Below are 16,056 nucleotides of genomic sequence, written 5' to 3' on the forward strand. Positions count from 1 at the left end.
TTGAATATTGGGAAAAAATGTACTCAGTGATTACACCTCGTTTTCAAACTCAGGCAGGTTATCGAAACTTTGTAATTGATTGAAGTGTGAAAAGAAGAAATCACTCCAGAATCGATGAAGACGGTAAAGAGGGAGCAGCGAGCGGTGCGCGCAAACCCTCGCTGAACAGGGCCTGACGGAGACCGGGGACGCAGCTCTCGCTGCGCCGTCGAGTGTTCCGCTGCCTGCATTTCCAATTTGTTGATGTTTTACCGTTCAACCACATCTTCCAACTCACCCACGACCGTCCTCGTCTCAGCTCAGCTGCATCTCCACCCAACTTATCTCACCTGCACCTACTCCTACCTTCTCCCACCTAGTCCTCCTCTCCTCCCTACCCCCCATAGCCCTGTCCTCCCTCCTGCCCACTCACTGGGTCCTCGTATCATTTTTCATCTCTTCTAGTATTACTCCATTAGTTTCTTCACTCACTTTCGCCTATACAAGATTAGTTATCGTTTCTCATCTCTCTCCATACCATAGTCCCCCCTCTCCCTTTTCACCCTCCCTCCTCACCCTCGACTTTACCTTCCCATAGGCTCCCCTCCCTTTGTCCCTCCTCCCTTTGCCCTTTTAGCAACTCATTATGCAGTCTTTGTTGTTTAACAATTTTTGTGCTACTGTTTATCAGGTTTGAAATATTATATCGGTTATCGTTTTTATCAACCTGCGCCTTAAAATGTGTTTGCGAGGAGAGTTATGGAAAGTTGTACAACACTTTCTAAAGTCTTAAGAATTTATTGATTTGTTATGATTCCAAGGGTGCGCTTTTTTAAAAGTTCCGTCTTTAGTAGCAGAGCCTTGCTGGATTCCTTGTGTGCTGGGTGCAAAAATAGGGAGTGTGGCTGAAATTCTCGGCGAGGTAAACTTCGCATTTACTCCAACTGCCACTTTGTGTAACGCTCCACCCCATTCCTCCTGTTGTTGAGACGAAAGTTTTGAAAATACATGCATTGCGAACGTTAGCTTTAAGAATAAAACATCGAACTAAGATGATATAGCAATTTGAAAACTAAAAGGATAAAGTGAGCAAAAAAGACGTGAACATTCTCTCATTAGCTATTCGTTCCGTCCAGCGCCCCTTCCCGTGCGATCCACAAGCGTACCTGGCGCGCTTAAAATACTTCCCTAATTAAGAAAGCGGCCTCGACGAGGGAAAGCAATATTAAGCACGACGTCAGACCCGCGGACAAGCCCAAACAGGGACCCGGACAAAGACAGGCTCCCGTGGCGCGGCAGTCAGTTGCTGAAGGAGCGGAGGTCCGACATGGCTCACGTATTTCTTGGTGTTAATAATTCACAGTGTTTTAACAGACCGATGCGGGGAGAGCGAAAACAACTTTGTTCCTAATCAAATAAATAAGTCCACGCAACGGAAATTAAACAGGAGCAGCGTGGTGGTCAGTGCAGACGCTTCGTAGTCTCGTAAATCAAGGTTTACTCAGCGCAGCTCGAGGAGTGGACGAATAAACAGATACAGCTTCAGCTTCGAGTATGTCAAATATATACTAGAAAAAAAATAATAACGAGGGTATGGCTAAGCAATCAACGCGATGCAGCCTCTCCCGACCCCCCTAGCCCCCTCTTCTCAGTGGACCCGTGAGGCGGAGGAAGCTAAGTTAGTCGCAAAGGTTTGGACTAAGAAGGGGAGGCTGGCGAGGCGGGGCGGGGGTAGCGGCGGCAGGGGTAGCGGCCACGTCAAGGTGCAGCATCTTGCCTCCGCGGGCCACCACCAGCGAGCCTCCTGCACCCCGTCATGCGCCCCGAGGAGCCGCTTGAGAGAGGCATGACTGGCGTTTCCTCCCGGATAATCATTTTCTCGATCAGGCGGCAGCCAACTTGCTGTGTGTTCATCCCGTCGAAGAGAGAAAAATCGTCATGCATGTTTTCCTTGTCCCGCGTTTCGATCCCTTATTTCCCTTCCCACGCTTCCTCTTTCTCCTTCTCCTCTTCTTTTCCGTCTTGCTCTCCTCCTCCTCATTCCATCGCACTCCCACTCATTTCCTTTTTCCTCCTGATCCTCCTTCTCCTTCGCTTCTTCTTTTTCTTCTTCCTATTCCCCTCTTCATACCATCGTACTCCTACTCTTTTTTTCTTCTTCCTACTAGTCTTCCTTTTCCTCCTCTTCTTCCTCCTCCTCCGATCCCCTATTTCTCCTCCCACGCCTCCTCTTTCTTCCTTTTTTCTTCATACTCTCCTCCTCTTCATTCCATCGTACTCTTACTCTTTTTCTTTCTCATACTGATCCTCATCCTCCTTCTCCTCTTCCTTCTCCTCCTCCCCCTCCTCCTCGCTCCTCGGACTCTCTTCCACGCCCTTTTTCCTCCTGATACACCCGCTTTAAACAAGAGATGAAGGGCCGCTGCTTTGAACAGGAGATGAAGGGCTGTATTTCCGCTGCCGACGAAGGACATTAATAATTCCGTGTTTCTTTATCTAATTTTTTGTTTCATTTTGCGGCCTTCGTGTGGCCGTCCGCCTTATGACGCTGTTTGCCGTCCGCGATGTTTCTTTTCCTTCCTCTTTTCTTTAAGTCATGCGTTGCAATACACTGTTGAGATTATAAATACGCGAGCAAATGATGAGTCGGTCAATTCTTTCAGTCGCCCTTATTTAAACTGTAATGGATAGTTATCAATTTACGTGGAGTGACTCAGACGGACACACCACCTCGGCTCCTTAGCAGAGACGTATTCATTTAGTATCCAGAGTCACCTGAATTTCCTATTGGTCCAGCCCGGGGAGGTCAGGGCAGGGTCACAGCGCCTTCCGACCCGCGTGACCCCCGTCGGGCTGCTCCTGCTGGGTTATGTAGAGAGAGCAAACAGGACCCGCCTTGTTGACCGCCCGTCCGCCCCCTGCCCCCCCGCTCGGCGCCCCCCACCAACCCTTTGTCAGCCTAAATATTTTATCCTAATGCTTTGTCGGAATACCTATCGTTGATTAAAGTTAAACATAATCACAGAGGGTCACGTTGTGTCCCTCTCCGTCTCCCCCGCCACGCCCGCCGCCGCTCCCCTTCTAAAACCCTAACTATACGTGGCCAGGCCAGGTAGTAGATGCGGTGAGCCTAACATTCATTAAGGCCTGTATTACCTACCACCTCGGGAAAGTAATCGTAACGCGGCCACTTTCCATTGAATCTTTTTTTTTTATTTTTTACTCCAAAAGCCTCGGTGAAAGTTTAACCATATTTCAGTACTGTGGAATGAACGTTGAAGTTTCCAGTTTTATTCATTCTCTTAATACCTTTGTCCGGAGTGAGTCTAAGAAGAGTGTCTGAGTGTGTGACTGATTTACTTCTGGTCGTGAGGTACTTTAGGTTTGATCGTTATCTTGTTAATTAATCATCAAAATCTAGGTTACTTTTTTCCCTGGCGGGTTAAGGTTATCCTTCGTGAATAAGTAATGCCATGAGGGAAAATTTATAATGAAAGTAAACACAGTATTTTTTTCCGGTAAGGGGAATTTTAATGTTCGCGGGGGTCGTATTGTGGGGGAGGGAAGCAGCGGCGATTCCAATTATAACCCACATATTTATCCTCTTCACCAGAACTGTTTTCACCATTGTCGCTCTCATCACACACATCACCAGGTAACACTGTACATTAATTCTGACTCATCCTCATCGTAACCATCATATTTTTTTCTCTATATCATTTACTCGCCGCCGTACAAAAGACATCCGCTCACTTACATACAATCATCACCAACGTCATTCTTCACTTAGTCGCGTCATTCTTCACCCACTCACGGCATTCTCCTTACACCTGCGTCACTTCATTCACCTCATTCATCCTCGCGTGGTAAAGGGACGCCAGTCTAGCCTTCGAGCTGTTTGGGAGTTATTTTGAATTATCGTATCAACCCCAAGAAATGAAAAACTGTGTGAATGTCAGATAACCTTAAGAGAAGTGCTACGTCAATATACTTAGCGAATAGTCTGCTTGGGACACCTAATTAACTTACCTGTAGGACGCACCTCAGCCCTGGCGCGTTCATCAGGTGACCCAAGAACACCAGGATGCCCGTGAGAACCCTGTGGTCCTGAGTGACTCGTTCCCGGCTGGGCCAGTCTAGGGGTCGGGGCCTGTAGGAACCAAAGCACCTCTCCCCCTCCCCGCTCTCTTCCCTTCCCTGCTCGATGTGTCATTCCCTTTGTCTTCACGTCATAAAAGAATCATTTGTCCCGCTGTGTTGCTTGTGTCCGCTTGATGTGTCCTCCTCCTGCCTCTACATGTTGTCCTCGCTGAGTTGTGTTCCCCCAAAGTTTCCTCGCCGGAGACGCTGCAATGGCCGCTTCATGTTCCTCCCTGCTCATTGTTCCTCGTGCGACTCATCCTCGTGCCGAACACTTTCGGTAATCGAGTATTTTATATATATATATATATATATATATATATATATATATATATATATATATATATATATATATATATATATATATATATATATATATATATATATATATATATATATATATATATATATATATATATATATATATATATATATATATATATATATATATATATATATATATATATATATATATATATATATATATATATATATATATATATATATATATATATATATATATATATATATATTATATTTATTATATGTATATATACACATATATGCTATTTATTTTTATCATGACTATAAACAGTGGTTGATGTTTTTTATCAGTATTTTTACTATTATTATCGTTGTTCTCTGTGCTTTTCATCGCCGTCAGACCCTCAGTAATAATACATGCGGATATAACCTTTTACGTGTCAGCGTAAAACGTTATGTAGAAGCACCAAACTTATATCACACACAAAAAAGTTATTGTATCGCAAAATGCGGAATAACCTCGTGCTGATGAAGTGTTTTTGATGCTCTGATTTAATTAATCACTATCATCCCATCCCCCTCCACCCTCCCCTCTGTCCCTGTATAGTCCGTGATTGATGGTCACAGAGAAATAAGTCGGCAATGGACCATTATGCCCAAAGACGGGATAACGCCGTCAAAATGAGACCAATCAACGTATAATAACTAGCCAATTACATTTGTGTTTGGTTAACTCGACGCGCTGGCCGGCCACTGCATTGCCAGGAGGCGTATTAATCAGCGATCGAGGCATTGCTTCACTGTGCTTGTCATTGGCGGGGCTCAGAATAAAAAATAATGTCACGCAAAAAATGTACTGATTAGTGTGTCAGGGCCGGGGAGCATGACGGGTGGGGGGAGGATCATGTAAACGCTAAATGCCAAAGTTGTCAAGATGGATCTGCCAGACACGTGTTGAACTAGTCCAGGATTGAATTGAGAGTAGAAGGACGGGCTAAGGGCGGGAGACGGGCCAGCCAGGGACATGAAGACAGCGGAGGCGCGGAGGAGAAGGGGCGGCCAAGGGCGTAGGGAAGGAGCCGCGCGGGGCCGCCTAAGTGTTCATTACAAGGCGGCTCCCTCGCTGATTTTGTAATTAGCGAAGTGCAGCTCGCCCGGCTGAATGAGTGTCTCTTGTAATTACTAGTAATTAGTAATGGCAATTAAAGTGCGTGAGCTGCTATTACGGCCCTGATGACAATATAATTCGTCAGATTAAATCCATTGCACCGCCGTCAGTAGCCTGGCACCATCACTTGCTCCAACCAGGATATTTTTCCCCCTCTCTCTTCTCCCCCTTCATATTTACGATACGTCCAGCTCTCAGCCTTGCTGGTAATTGCTTATAGCAGCCTTGCCTCCCTTCCTCCCTCCCCTCCACGCCCCTCATCTAAATCCATATCCTCCTAAAGCATTAAGAGAATTTGGTGTTCGATTATTTTTTCCCCCGCGGCACGTTTGTTAGTGGCTGTGTGAGGCTGCTTGACTCCCCACCCCGCGGCCACCCAGCACTGCCTTGTTACTGTGTTCCTGTGCCACCCTGCTCGACCCCATACTTGCATACATACATGCATATATATATATATATATATATATATATATATATATATATATATATATATATAGATATATATATATATATATATATATATATATATATATATATATATATATATATATATATATATATATATATATATATATATCCATGTATACATATATATGTTCATTCATATAATTTTACCATTTCTTGTAATACTTTTAGCAATCAATTAATAATCAATCCATCACTCTTTTGAAACAGAGATTCTAACGAACTAAAGTAAACTTTAACGAAAAACAATCAACGAATCTCAGTTAAGGAAATCGCTAACTGTTGACACAAAACTAAGAAAAACAAACTTCAAGAAACAGCTGGTGCTAGTTGAGTGCTAATACTGACCCTTAGTGCAATAGTGCGCTGCTGCTCGTCCGGCAAGTGTGCTATCCCCTGCCCCTTGATACCCAGTGGTGCTGTGGCGGTGACCCTCGACGAGCTGCAGACAACAGTGTGCCGCTCAGCCGCAGCCTGAGCACGCCCAAAGAGCCCTGAGTGTCGAGCCCAACACTCGCGCTCGGGAAGACAACCTATAAAAAAAGTAACTGGAAAAGTCCTTCGTGTGTAAACAAGAACAACTAAAACACAAAAAAGATAGTTAAAAGGCAAAGCAAACAAACCAAAAGGCACTTAAAACTTGATAGCCCTCTTGTTCTGTTGTGTGTGTTCAAAAAGCCGTAACCATCTTCCCCACCGCCACCATGTACGGAATGCAAGACTATGGCCCACCCCCTCCGGAAATGCAATATTTCCCCTTCAAGCGGGAACATGAGGTAAGGAAGACTTTTGTGGTGTTGTGTTTAGTGATGTTCAAAGTCAGGTCAAGCCACTGTGGCCTGCAACACAAGGATCTTATTTGTATTCATCATATTTTTTTTCTCCCATTCAAAGTGCACTATGTGTCTGTGTTTGTGTTTGTGTTGTGTTTGTGTATTTCTCGCTGCCAGCTGTCCGCGCTCAGATGGATATTTCTTAACATGTTCCCTTTGTCGAATCTAACTTTTTCCACTTATTATATATTTACTGGGGTCTTTCTAGTGATTCTCTCTCTCTCTCTCTCTCTCTCTCTCTCTCTCTCTCTCTCTCTCTCTCTCTCTCTCTCTCTCTCTCTCTCTCTCTCTCTCTCTCTCTCTCTCTCTCTCTCTCTCTCTCTCTCTCTCTCTCTCTCTCTCTCTCTCTCTCTGTCTCTCTCTCTCTCTCTCTCTCTCTCTCTCTCTCTCTCTCTCTCTCTCTCTCTCTCTCTCTCTCTCTCTCTCTCTCTCTCTCTCTCTCTCTCTCTCTCTCTCTCTCTTCATGTCTTTTTTTCCTGTGAGGTTCAATATCTATCTTGCCATCTACCTATTCCTCTATTCCCAGCCGGCCCCAGACGGTGGTGGGCGGTGTTGGTATCTCAGAATACCAGCCTCATTTCCTTTTGTTCAGAACCGCCTGCTTTTTACCCCACTTTTTCTAATTGGCTTCTCAGCGGGACAATACTTGATTAAGGTTGAAGCTGGAGCCAGTGTAGGTTGTGTTGGCTTTTCCGTGGACTCACACGACTTAGTGCGGCCATTCGTTGGTGTCAGCGAGCGGACGGCCAAGGAAATTTTGTAAGAGTTAAGTGTGTGGAGTTCGCTCGGCCCGCTGCGGTCTGGCCCACTCCATTCTTCCGTTTATCTTTTTTTTTTTTCTTTACGTGTCCCGCCCGTGACTTTAATTAGGTGGAACTGACTCGATACTTGCTGGTGTAAGGAAATTGATTACAGGTGTTCTTTTTCCATGTCTTGCCTCGTGAGACTCTTCCAATAACGTGAAATCAATGGGTTCTCCTGAAGACATGAGTTCGCTTTCTGCGCCTCATTGTTACTGTGTGAGCGCGCGAGATATTTTCTTGGAGGCATCGAAAACCCTTCTATCTAACATGACCGCCGTGATCTAACCCGCCGTAGTGGCCCTCGGTACATAGGTGATGCATCCAGAGGGCCGCTCGTATGCCTGTGGTCAAAAGGAAGGGTCACACTTTTGGGCCACGAGCTAGTGAAGGAAACAAAAGAAGGGGAAACCTGCCGCTGCTCTGCCCTCACCTGTACACAAAGAAAGGTAGACACAGGTAGACAGGACTCCGATTTTTTTTCCCTTATACTTCAAACATTAGCTTCAAACCCTTAATTCATACCACCATTACTAGCGGGTTCCTTATAGCCCAGAATGACGAATATATATTGCAGGAATTAATTCTCCTCTCGTTCATTTTCTTTTGTCGTATATTCTGGAGCGTTTACTACCCCGTGATCCTCATAGGCAGATAATTTACGTCTTTTTTCCTCCGTCCAAAACTGCGTGCGGCGTCCCGATGTGCCGCCGCTGCATTACGGCCGCGATGCCCACTCAGGATAAATATTAGATGATCAAAAGCGGGCGCGGGATTCTTCTGGGTAATTACGGCCAAGAAGAGAACCGTCGAGCGCGGGTCAGCGGTAATGGAGAGCATTTGTCCGGCAGCCCACCACGCGGCGCCGATCAAGCCGGGCGTGCGTGTGTGTGTGTGTGTGTGTGCCCGTGGTGAGCCTCATGATGCCGAGGTTTTTTCTTGCTCACGTTGTTTGGTGCTCCAGTGTGTGTGTGTGTGTGTGCGTGTGTGTGTGTGTGTGTGTGTGTGTGTGCTGTGCTTCGTTCAAGGTCGTCGCCACTTGTCACTTTCCGTCTTCACCTCCCCTCCGCCTCGAGACTCCCGTGGGCGGGGCGGCGGGGCGGGACGGGTGTCGCCTCCTTCACACTCCGCGGCGGATGTGGGCCCTGCGTGATCGCTTAATGGGTTCCCGTGTCGGCGCGGCGATCAAGGTCACTCTTACCCGCCGCTCCCAGGCCATGGCCCACTTCCCCTTCTGAGCCGTGTCAGGCAAACCTATTTTTCATCTATTGACGATGTAATTGCACGGCGATGTGTAGACACGCATATTTAAATGTATACTTCTTTTGCATACCCTTCTGTATAAGTGCGTCTGCCTTTTACTTAGTTTAGAAAGTTTTGACAGCCAGGGCCACCGACGCGGCTCCGAGGCAGTGCCAAACTTGGCTGGTGGAAGGCGAGCGAGAGGGAGGCGATGAGGTAGAGAGGGAGAGGGAGTGAAAAGTGTCGATAAAACTTTAATATGTCGCCACACCTGCCACACCCCAGCCACACCACCGCAGCCCACCTCAGCCTGAGCCACAGCGAGCCTCCATAACCTCGTCGAGGCACTAGGCACCATTATAACTGTGCGAGAGAAATATATGCTTATTATAATTGTTTAGTTAGCCGAGTTACTGGGAGATTTAAGTTTAAAATTTCGAAAAAAAACAAAACAAAGAAGGCGTTAATGCTGTTGAACTTATCGATGTACAACGTTAAAGATATATGTGGCTTAATGTACGAAGAGGAGGAAGAGACGAAGGAAGAGGAAGAAGAAAGACGAGGAGAAGGAGGAGAAGGAGAGGCCAGGTGTGCAGCGGGTCGTAGTCTACCTGCCCCCTGCCGTGATGTTGCCACGCTCCTGCCCCTCTGCCTCTCTCTCGTCGTTGCATCATAGCGTTGGTTGCAGCCGCTCCTCGTTCCTCGTACCCCTGCATCTTCATCCCCGCGTCACATGTCACTCACTCGCACCTTTGCCTTTATACTCACCTGCCGTCAATGTGATCAACTCAATTAGATGAATATTTACTCGTCCCTGGTAGTTATTGCGTTCAAACTACTCCGGTAACCACGACGAAAGAAGAACAAACAGGGAATGAGAAAAATGATAGGTGGCCAGAAAAAGCGAAGCGTAGGAATGAGAGAATAAAGAGAAAGAGAGGAATTCGGTGGGTCCATGCCATTGAAACGAGCTTGGGAGGAGTAAACCACAGATCGTCACCTCTAGCGGCGTGTCTGCGTTGGGGTTTGGCACTGTCCTCCCCCTGAGCCTTTCAATTATTATGAACCAGCGGTGAGACAAGGGCAGCCACCCGCCCGCCATCAGCTATGCCGTCACCGCGCGCCACAAGACCTCCCTCGCCCCACCCAACAGCCCGATTTGGGGAGGAAAAAGTAAGAAAATGCCTGCGAGCCTTTTATATCCCACTTTGTACACGAGTTCTGCGGGAGTGCGCGGCGTGTACTAAGGGTGCGTGCGTGCGTGTGTATGCGTGTGTGTAGGGGATGGAGGGGTTGAGATGTGCAATTGAAAAGTGGTGGACGTAGTAGTGGTATAGTAGAGGTAGTTGTTTTACGGTATCCTTAACTATTGCCGACCATACAATATCATCGTCCCGTATTCATTTCGAAGTCAGTCATTCAGAACATTTTCACTTTAATTATTCGCGTTTCAAACCGTCACCACGAAATTGAGGAATCATATAGCTAAAATAAAAGGGAAATCTCAAAGTGGGCTGCACCGCTTAACGAACAGATAGACCAGTGGTGATTCGTGAATGCTAACTCTAAAAACAAGAAAAAAAACATACTACAACAGGTGTTACTTTGTATTAACCTGTGTATATGTGTAGTCTCTCTTTCTCTATCTCTGTTTATCTCTTACACACACACACACACACACACACACACACACACACACACACACACACACACACACACACACACACACACACACACACACATCCCTCCCCCCGTAACACACAAACACCACCACCACCATCATCATCATCATCATCATCATCATCCTCTGCATCAATTCAATACGCCCCTTTCTCTCCTATACCCATCTACCCACCCACCCACCCTCCCAACCGCCCTCCTACCCCCCTTTCCATGCTAAACACTCCGACAACACACACACGCTCCCGAAGGCTCCCATTATGCGCCCTTATACGCCTCGTCGGGAGTGGCAATCTGCTGACCATCCTCGTCGACTTGGATTTTTCTTGTCACAGCGAAATGAAGCATCGCCGCCGCCGCCCGATGCCGCTCGCTGTGCCCCAAGTTGAGATCGACCGGCCGAACGCAACCCCATTAACTGCATCTCCGTGTTGGTGGGGGGGGGAGGGGAGGGAGGAAGGAAGGTGTAGGGGAAAGTGAATGGGGGGGGTTCTCTGTGTGTGTATGTGGAGGTGGGTTCTGTTTGTGTGTGTGTGTGTGTGTGTGTGTGTGTGTGTGTGTGTGTGTGTGTGTGTGTGTGTGTGTGTGTGTGTGTGTGGATAAAAAAAGGAAGGAAATTGATGCGGGATCCAAATTGACTCCATTAGCTTTAGCATTCTCTCTCTCTCTCTCTCTCTCTCTCTCTCTCTCTCTCTCTCTCTCTCTCTCTCTCTCTCTCTCTCTCTCTCTCTCTCTCTCTCTCTCTCTCTCTCTCTCTCTCTCTCTCTCTCTCTCTCTCTCTCTCTCTCTCTCTCTCTCTCTCTCTCTCTCTCTCTCTCTCTCTCTCTCTCTCTCTCTCTCTCTCTCTCTCTCTCTCTCTCTCTCTCTAGTATATTTTTTTCTCTTTTATTGTGGCTAGTACATAAGAATAATCCACAAGAATGCATAAGCAGCACTATCTCTCTTTTTTTTATGGCGTCGAATTTGCGCTCCACAACATTCCCGAACCTGACACGTGATAAGGAGTAAATTTTAATGAGATGAATTACCCATTTTGCATTATCACGGCGGGACTAGCGCGTTGGGAAAATAATAATACGCTTCGTCCTCCTCCTCATCTTTTTCCTTCTTGCGCAATCTTTTCATCCTTCTTTAGCTGTATGTATTAACTTCCTATACCCGCTTCCTTCCTCTCCTCCACCCATCCTTTCTTTTCTTCCCTGCTTTTCACTCTCCTCCCGTTCCACCTGCTCCCTTCTCCTCAACCAAATCTTACTCATTCTCTCCCTTTCTACGCTGACTTTTCCTTCTTTTCTAACAGTATGTCTCAACTTCCTACCTCTCTTTTCTCTTCTCCATTCACCCATCACTTCCTTTCTTCCCTGCTTCTCACTCTCCTCCTGTTCCACCTGCTCCCCCTTCCTCAACCAAATCTTACTCATTCTCTTCCTTTCTACGCTAACTTTTCTTTCTTTTTTAACAGTATGTCTCAACTTCCTTAGTCTTCCTACCTCTCTTTCCTCTCCCCCACCCATCACTTCCTTTCTTCCCTGCTTCTCACTCTCCTTCCGTTCCTCCTGTTCTCCCTCCTCCACCCAAACCTTTCTTTCCTCCACCTCTTCCCTCTGCTCCTCGTCCTCCTCCTCCTCCTCCTCCCTCTCTCCGCCCCAGCCGGCCAAAGCGCTCAACAATTCAATTTAGCGGCTGCAGTGACAGTAATTGCCACAACCTAAAGGCCCATAAACGACTTGCGGTCAGATGTGGTCCTGGCGTAGGTTTTGTAAATTGGCTACTCGTCGGAGGAAAAAACCCGCCCCTGTGGCTTAATCCAGTGGGGTGCGGACGGACGGACGGACGGTCGGATTGGCGAACGGATGCACATACACACGGAGGGACGGTCATCCTCTCCACGCAAGCCATCCGGAAGGCACCTAACTACCCTCCTAACAGTCCTCAGCGGGGGAAGCCGAAGGAAAAAAATGACCCTCTTTGCGACGCCGCCTCAATGGCCAAGATGATTTAGGAGCGGCGAAGATGGAGCCGAGGCGTGCGGGGATTGCCGGCTGTTAGCGTGAAGGGGCCAGATGAATATCGCGCGATAACAAATGAACGGCAATTTGTATCCCGCGCAACCAGTCTTTCGCCCCTTTCTTTCACGCCGAGTCGAACGGCGGTGGACGGGCGGACGGGAGATTGTGTATTTCTCCTCCGTTTCCTCCACATCCTTCTTTCTATGTAGTGTATATCAAGATGAAAAGTATGAAAGTACGTGTGAAGGAGCGCGTGTTTTCACAAATCTATTTCGTAACTACCTAAAAAACAACGACTAACGGCTGTGATATAATAGCTGCAATAGTGACACAAAAACAGAGAGTGGTGGAGGAGGAGGAGCGAGGTATAGCGGCGGGGATGGTGTCTTCGCGTGGCGCCCCTCCACCTCCCGCCCTCAAGATGGTGTGGCGAAGGGCGTCGTAATTGCAGGCAAGGATGTTGTGATAATTGCACGCTGCACAATAGCCCGATCCACGCCTATATCCGGCCCGCGAGCCAGAAGGGCGGCGGAGGGACGGCGGCATCTCCACGAGGCCTCAGGGACATCGGGGGAGGCGTGAGGAGGAGGTGGGGAGGACCTTACAAACTCCCTAACGGCGAGCGATGGGCCGGCTTCCCTGGGACCGTGGTAGACAAAAGCCGTTCCCGCGCAGCCCCGCCGTAGTAAGACAGATAATTAATCGCAATTTACAAGACGGACACATTAGCAGTAAAATTGCCTCTCCTAATGTCACTTGGCTTTAGTTCTTGGCCGGGAAACTGCTCTTATATTTCACGGGACGACTTTTTTGTGTGTGTTTGTGTTCTCTTTCTCTCGGGAGGACATTCTTTCGTTTACTGTGTCTTATTCTGTGTATGTCGCGGGCGTCGTCGATAAAAAATTCAGTATTCATATTCAGTATTGCCCTACCTTTTTACCGTATGGTGTAACTTTTTCGTCACGGAGTTTATTTTGTCGATATTGATCTGATTTTGCATTCAGGATATAAAAGCGGATAAAGTAAAACATCCATGATTACGAAGGGAAGTTAGAGAAGGGGGAGGAAGAAGGAGGAGGAGGAGGAGGACGAGGAAGAAGCCGAGGTGAAGAGAAAACAATCATTGCACCTGGCTTGTTCCTCCTGATGGCACAACTAAACATTAGAGAACAATAATACTTACCACTCATTAACACACACACACACACACACACACACACACACACACACACACATAAGGAAGCAGCACCCACAAACAACATAACACCCGGCCTCTCCTTTTGTTATATTACCTTCCTGTTACCTGATTACTTTCCTCCTATACCTGTGTGGTCACCGCCGCGGCCTGGTCCTCGTAGGTGCCAGAAGAAGGAGAAGGAGGAAGAACAGGAGAGGAACAGGAGGGAATTAAGAGGAGGAGGAGGAGGAGGAGGAAGAGGCCAGAATTAACAATGCTGACACTATGAATACTAAAGATGAAGGAGTGATTAGACGTGACCCTCCTCCCTTCTCTCCCTTCCTACCTTTCCTCCCTTTCTTCTCCCTCCCTCTCCCTTCCTCCTATCTCTCCCTTTCCCTTTCCCTGACGCTATTCCTCCATCCCCCTTCCCTCCCTTTCCTCATTCCTCGCTCCTCCACTCATTTCCTCCCTCCGCCCCACCTCTGATATGCCGGAGATACAAGGGATTGATAAGATAAATGCAGGAGCCGAATTTATTATCTGATATATTCCGGATGTATGTGATTATCTCTAGTCTGGTAAAGCTGAGGCTGCGGAGCACGATTATTTTTTTTCATTTTAAGATTCAACTAAATACAAAATGAAAAAAAATGTTCATGAATCTGTGCGTCTGTATCTTCCAACCCTTTATATTAGCTGCCTATATTGTGCGTAGCGGCGGTCGTGTGCCTCCCAAAGCTGTATTCATGTGCGGTGTTTTATCCGTGTGTGTGATGGCCGGTAATTGGGCGCCTGGCTGAGTGGCTAATTGGCTGCCTGACCGACTGTATGGTTAACGGAGTGGCAGCGCGCCGACCGCTTGGCTTACCTGTGTGTCTGTTGTTGATCGACTTACCTGCTGCTAAACGTGCGCCCCAACACGTAGGCTTTCTGGCATCCCTCTCTGACTGATTGACTTGATGGCTGCGTTAACTGGCTCTGTTTTTCAAGGGTGGGGGAATGACTGGTTTGTTTACGTGTTGAATGGGCGGATAACTGATTGATTATTTCGTTACCTGTATGTCAGAGGTATGGTTCTTCTGGCTGATATACTGTCTGGCTGACTGACTAGTTGGCTATATGGTTGACTGAGAAAATGATTGAGTGACTAACTGGATATATGACTGGTTGACTTCACTGAAAGATTGGGTGACTGAACTGACTAACTGGCTAAATGGCTGGTTGGCTGACTGATAAAATGGCTATATGGCTGACTGAGACGCTGGGTTACAGACTGATTAACTAGGTGTATCCTTGTTGGGGTTCGCTGACTGACTAACTGACTGCCTATATACTAGTGGGATTGACTGAGGGAGAAACCGGTAGACTGGCAAACTAGCCCTCTATCTGGTTGGCTGACTGAGGGTTTTGTTAGGTGAGTGATTGCTAAGCCTCGGAACAATTGCGTGAGGAGCCGCTCCGAGCCAAGTAACTGTTCACCTCCATGCCTAGTGAACCCGAAGTAACGTGCGTGACCTCAGCGGCTCATGTTATATTCTGCTTGGGGGATATTGATTTTCTTTCCCCTTATATCACTTTTCACTCCTACTCTCTCCTAGTCTCTCTCTCTCTCTCCCTCTCTCTCTCTCTCTCTCTCTCTCTCGCCCTCTTTTAATTCGCTCCTCCATTAATTTTTTTTCCTGCTTTTGTAATTATTTTATACGGTTGTTTCTCGACGTGTTTTTATTCCACTTTTCTTTTTCTTTTTTCCTTTTTTTTTTTTGGTCTTTTCCCCTCTTTCTTCAATTACCTTTCATGATCAGGTTAATTATTTTTCTTCTTTTCAGTCGCGTCTTTTTTTATTGCTTGCACTTGTTTTGATCATACTCTCTCTCTCTCTCTCTCTCTCTCTCTCTCTCTCTCTCTCTCTCTCTCTCTCTCTCTCTCTCTCTCTCTCTCTCTCTCTCTCTCTCTCTCTCTCTCCAGATTTATGTTGCGTCTGTTCTTTCAGGCTTTCGTATGTTCCTCTTTTTTGTGTGTTTCTAAGCTTTACAAACTATTTTTGAGTCCCCGTCTTCCTTCTTTTCTTCCTTCTTTCATTTTTTTCTTCGTGTCGTTTTCACCTTCGTCTGCGTTCGTTTTACACACTCCCCCCCTCTTTTTTTTTTTTTGGGGGGGGGCATCGTTTGTATCTGCCCCGATTCTTTCCGTTTGTCTCTCCGTTGTTGTTTTTCTCTCTTTTATTACTTCCCACTTTCCTCTCCTGTTCCTTCTGTTCCTTCTTGGTGTTTTATCTCCTCGCCTGTTCTTCGTGCTT

The 16,056-nt window shown here is 46.9% G+C and overlaps 1 protein-coding gene across 7 annotated transcripts in view; it reads left to right on the forward strand.

Annotated features, from left to right (window-relative positions):
- LOC127001559 (zinc finger protein 384-like) overlaps nt 1-16,056 on the forward strand; it is a 234,110-nt gene that overhangs the window by 78,476 nt on the left and 139,578 nt on the right. For 6 of the 7 annotated variants that reach the window (XM_050866210.1, XM_050866243.1, XM_050866265.1 and 3 more), the window contains exon 2: nt 6,227-6,792. The exons of the other annotated variant lie outside the window; for it this stretch is intronic. In XM_050866210.1, the coding sequence (XP_050722167.1) occupies nt 6,721-6,792 (72 nt within the window). In that variant the 5' untranslated portion in view covers nt 6,227-6,720. The remainder of the gene's footprint in view (nt 1-6,226; nt 6,793-16,056) is intronic. 7 annotated transcript variants of the gene reach the window in all.

This window comes from Eriocheir sinensis, chromosome 2, assembly GCF_024679095.1.
Source record: "Eriocheir sinensis breed Jianghai 21 chromosome 2, ASM2467909v1, whole genome shotgun sequence".
Lineage (NCBI taxonomy): Eukaryota > Metazoa > Arthropoda > Malacostraca > Decapoda > Varunidae > Eriocheir > Eriocheir sinensis.